Source organism: Vigna umbellata, chromosome 8, assembly GCF_029865625.1.
Source record: "Vigna umbellata cultivar VRB3 chromosome 8, Vumbellata_1.0, whole genome shotgun sequence".
NCBI lineage: Eukaryota > Viridiplantae > Streptophyta > Magnoliopsida > Fabales > Fabaceae > Vigna > Vigna umbellata.
The window spans coordinates 48692643-48697968 of NC_142172.1; the positions used below are offsets into that span (position 1 = coordinate 48692643).

Genomic DNA, 5326 nt, shown 5'->3' on the forward strand with positions numbered 1-5326 from the left:
AAAAATACTATTGAATATTAAATGGTGTAATATTTAATCTAAGTTTCAAATGCTTTGGTGGGGGGACTTATTAGCCCTTCAGTTGCCATTCTAATTACATGAGATGGATTTTATTTCCTTAAATATATCAATAGACTAAAATTTGATTTAATTTTATTTATAAATTAAAATTTGATATTTGTTCAATCTATTATATCAAGAAATTTATTATTTATTAAAAATATTGTGTCATTTTATCCATAATATATCCAATCTCATATTAAAAATCAATAATAAATTTCAAATATAAATAAATGCAAATTTTATATTTCACCTACGTCAATTTTACAAAGTTAAAGTTAAATTTTTTTCTTAATGTCATCTTTTATAAATTCTTTATCAAATATTTTTAAAGTGTGCAGTTCTAATATTTAATAATTCTAAATGATTTGACAAGTTTTATTTTGTTTAAATTTTTTTTATACTTTTAAAGAAAACTCTAGAATATGAAATAAGTTTTTTTTTAAAAAAAAAAAAACTAAACTTACAAGATCCACAAATTTTCTTTTCAAAAAGTGCACCATTAATTTTTTATCTCTGGAACTATTTTATGACTTTACATTAAAAAGAACAGAAAGAAACCTCGTACGTTCACTCTTCTGTCCTACATCTTTTAAATTTTGTGTTCTCCGTTAAGTCAACTATCACACACAAAAATACGACAAAATAAAATTCACAACATTTCTTTTTGTTTTCACTTTATTTGATGGATGCTCACTTAGACATCGTATTCTAAGATAAAAAGAAATTATAGCCTCATAAATATTAAATGATAGAAAATTAGAAAAAAAAATGTTGTTATGTGAAAAAATAAAAACTTAATTAATCAAATAATATAACAAATTACTTACACATAAAAATTTAATAAGAATTAATATAAATAAGAAACTAAAAGATGATGAATTAGGAAGTAGTTATTTTATACAATTAAAAATTATATATGAAATTTTTATTTAAAATTTAAATTTAATTTATTTAAATAATTAATTGCAAATAATGCATAATTTTTTCACATACTAATTTTTAGAAAATAAAATCAATTTACAATTTAATTAATTGAGTTTAAAAATTCTTATGAAAATAATTATTAAACTTAGAATGATTTATCAATTTTTACACGTGATTTGGAATTTCTTTTCAACAGCAAATATTTTTATATATGATGTGTTGCTAGATAACGATAGTTTATCATTTATGATTATATATATATATATATATATATATATATATATTATTGTTTTCAAAAATTCTTCTAATATTTACTTCAATATTAGAATTTATTTTAATAAAATTTATTATTTATTCAATTTATATTACAGATTTATTATTTATTAAATCTATCGTGTTATTTATTAAATCATTAATGTCTAGTTTAATATCTAAGATACATATAATTTATCTGAAAAAATATATTTCATCAAGTACAAATTTTATATTTCACATCCATTTATAAATAACAAACTTCATATTTCACATCCATTTTGTAAATATAAGCTTAAATTTCTCTTTTTATTATCATCAATCATAAATTTTTTATTAAATATTTCAGTTTTAATATTTAATAATTCTGAATGGTTTGACAAGTTTTATTTTTGTTTAAAAGTTTATTTATACTTTTAAAGAAAACTCTAGAACACGAAATAAGATTCTTTTTTTTTGTAAAAAAAAAAAACTAAACTTACACTATCCACAAGTTCTCTTTCCAGAAAGTGCACCATTAATTTTATTTTTTTTAACTATTTTATTTGAACTATTTTATGACTTTATTTTAAAAAGAAAAAAAAGAAACCTGTTCCCTCTTGTTCTACATCTTTAAATGTTGTGTTTTCCGTTAAGTCAGCATCACACTCAACAATAGGACAAAATGAAATTCACAAGATTTTTTTTATTATTTTCCCTTTTATTTGATGGATGTTCATTTAAACATCCTATTCTAAAATAAAAAGAAATTATAGCCTCATAAATATTAGATGATATGTAGAAGGTAATTATTTTATAAAATAAAAAATTATATTTGATATGTGTTGTGATTGCTTGTATATGTGTAATGGTTTCTAAGCACGGTTATTGTAAGAAAAAATATGTTCCGAAATATAAATTGAGAGGATAGATTCTAACCTGAGTTAGATATCATGTTAGAAGTGAACTTTAAATCTAACTCAATCTTACAAAATCGACTTGTAGGACGAGGTTTGTATCCACTTATGAACTATGAATTGACCTTATCTCTAATCGATGTAGGACTTTCAACATATACATGTCTCCCAATAGTTGAATAAATCTAGATAATTATTGGTGTAAAGTTTCTCTCTTCTTCTGAATAAATAAATTGATTAGGAAAAAGTAGAAAATACATATTTAAGTCATCATATTTATATTGTTATTGTGTAGCCATATTCTTATTGATTTCATTTCACTCCCGATTTTCTTTTCATTATATTCACGCATATGTAAGAAGCGACGAAAATTTGAAGAGATGAAGAGTTTATTTCATAAACTTGTTATTTCTACAGTTGTTTTGGGTTTGGTGAAAGTAAAGTATAAATCAATAATATTGAAGGAAATTAATTGCATGCATTTCCTTACTGAGAAATGGTTATTCCTCACACCTAAATATTTTATTTCAATTTATTTTCATAAGTTGGTTAAAAATTGTGTTGTTGTTGTCATTTTGGTATTAAATTTGACTAGGAATAGTATGATGATTCATGGAAACTTACGGTCATTCATTGTCCCACCTCAACCATTGTCGTGTCTTATCCTTCTTCCATTATAAAATGATATCACACACAACAGAACTTCACATGGTGTTGGTGTTAGTGTTAGACAGAGATCGATCCTGTTAACAACATCTGCACTTGTTATCATGGCAACTCAGATTCTCTGTCTGTCTAATCCCATACAAACACTCACCACTACTGTTATTTCAAATAACAACTTCAGCCAACAACCATCTCTTGCATATCCCAAACCTAGGACACTTATATGTGCTGCAGACACCTCTCAGATAACACCCCATAATACTAGACGTTCAGCTAATTACCAGCCAAACCTCTGGAATTTTCAACTCTTACAATCTCTGGGAAATGACCTCCAGGTTTTTTCTTTTTCACTTTTTAATTAATAATAAATTTTATTTAGTAAGAGTCTTGCTAACACCAATTTGCAATATTCATTCTTTATTAACTTGGTTTTACAATATGGGTTGTTATTGCAACTGAAACGCAGGAGAAAAAACTGAATGAAAGAGCAACAGAGCTGGAGGAAGAGGTACGACGTATGATGAATAGGGTAGACACAGAGCCACTGAGCTTACTAGAATTGATCGACAATGTCCAGCGTCTGGGATTGACCTACAAGTTTGAGAAGGACATAGTCAAAGCCCTTCATGACAACATTGTTCTGTTGAATGAAAATGATAAGCATAAAAGAGGACTCCATGCTACTGCTCTCGGGTTTCGTTTACTTAGACAACATGGTTTTCATGTATCCCAAGGTATTCATTCCCATGCTACAATTAACTAGTTCCAAACACACATTAAACATATGTTTTATTATCTTCTGATCGAGTTAACATGATGCAGATGTGTTTAAGAGATTTAAGGACAAGGGAGGTTTCAATGTTGAACTCAAAGATGACGTGCAAGGGTTGTTGAGTCTATATGAGGCGTCCTATCTTGGCTTTGAGGGAGAAAATCTCTTGGACGAGGCAAGGTTATTTTCAATGACACAACTCAAGCAAATCTTAGAAGAAGGAGTAAACAGCAAAGTGGAAGAACAAGTTAACCATGCACTTGAACTTCCTTATCACAGAAGATTGCACAGACTAGAAGCACGATGGCATCTTGACAGATACGAAGCAAAGGAACCCCACCACCAGTTACTACTGGAGCTTGCAAAGCTAGATTTCAATATGGTGCAAGCAGAGCACCAAAAAGAACTGCAAGAACTGTCAAGGTAGTTTCAACTGATTATCTCAGAATAAATTGTATATATATATATACATTCTTAGCTTTATTACCAATGAATGGTATAACGTATATGGTAGGTGGTGGACGGAGATGGGGTTGACAAAGAAGCTAGATTTTGTAAGAGACAGATTAATAGAGGTATACTTCTGGGCGTTGGGAATGGCACCTCATCCTCGTCAAAGTGAATGCCGGAAAGCTGTCACAAAAATGTTTGGTCTGGTTACCATTATCGATGATGTGTACGATGTCTACGGCACTTTGGAAGAACTGCAGCTCTTCACCGATGCTGTTGAAAGGTTCTCATGCATATTCATTGATCTGGCTACAACTTTCTATATACATGGTGTAGTCACAATTGCGTTTACATGTTTCCAGATGGGACATGAATGCCATAAATACTCTTCCAGACTACATGAAGTTGTGCTATTTAGCACTCTACAACGCTGTCAACGACACCACTTACAGCATCCTTAAAGAAACTGGGCATGACAACGTTTCCTATCTAGCAAAATCTGTATGTACTAATTTATGAATTGGTAAATTTATCCATTTATCAAATATGTGAAGATAAGTAATGAAATTGGTGAATGGTGACAGTGGGGTGAGCTGTGCAAAGCATTCCTCCAAGAAGCAAAATGGTCAAACAACAAAATTATTCCAGCTTTTAGCAAGTATATGGAAAACGCATCAGTTTCTTCCTCCGGTGTGACTTTGCTTGTTCCTTCCTATTTCTTATGCCAACAGCAAGAAGAAGAGATATCAGACAAAGGTCTCCACTACTTGACTAATTTTGGTGGCATTGTTCGCTCCTCATGCACCATTTTCAGACTTTGCAATGATTTGGCAACCTCTGCAGTATGTAACATAGTTTTATGATAACCTTAAATTGATTTGTGTGAGGATTGTTAATGGGTGTGTTAACTGCAGGCTGAGTTAGAGAGGGGTGAAACAACAAACTCAATAACGTCGTACATGCATGAGAATGGGAGTGATGAGGAAGAAACTCGTGAGGAATTGAGAAAATTGATCGATGCAGAATGGAAAAAGATGAACGAAGAAAGAGTTTTTGATTGTAGAATCCCAAAAGCTTTCATGGAAATAGGTATTAACATGGCCAGAGTTTCTCATTGCACATACCAATATGGGGATGGACTTGGAAGGCCAGACCTCATGGTAGAGAACATGATCAAGTTGCTACTTATAGACCCTCTTCCCATTGATTAGCTGCGAATTTCTATACTTTCCTTCAAGGAAAAAATAAATAAAAGGATTTAATTCAAATATTAATATTTTGAGTTGTGATGGGTTGTTTCTAA

The 5326-nt window shown here is 29.7% G+C and overlaps 1 protein-coding gene across 1 annotated transcript; it reads left to right on the top strand.

Annotated features, from left to right (window-relative positions):
* Positions 1 to 2842: 2842 nt before the first annotated feature.
* On the top strand, positions 2843 to 5326 carry LOC124830791 (isoprene synthase, chloroplastic-like). Its single transcript, XM_088096933.1, has 7 exons — positions 2843 to 3136; positions 3268 to 3535; positions 3624 to 3996; positions 4088 to 4306; positions 4386 to 4524; positions 4608 to 4865; positions 4938 to 5326. The coding sequence occupies exons 1-7, from the start codon at positions 2906 to 2908 to the stop codon at positions 5232 to 5234; spliced, it is 1785 nt and encodes a 594-aa protein (XP_087953059.1). The 5' UTR covers positions 2843 to 2905; the 3' UTR covers positions 5235 to 5326.

Excerpts from the sequence above, each read along its gene's own strand:
- LOC124830791 (XM_088096933.1), top strand. The coding sequence starts at position 2,906 with ATGGCAACTCAGATTCTCTGTCTGTCTAATCCCATACAAACACTCACC. Across the intron at positions 3,536-3,623 it reads TGGTTTTCATGTATCCCAAG|ATGTGTTTAAGAGATTTAAG; the intron begins GTATTCATTCCC and ends AACATGATGCAG. Across the intron at positions 4,866-4,937 it reads ATGATTTGGCAACCTCTGCA|GCTGAGTTAGAGAGGGGTGA; the intron begins GTATGTAACATA and ends TGTTAACTGCAG.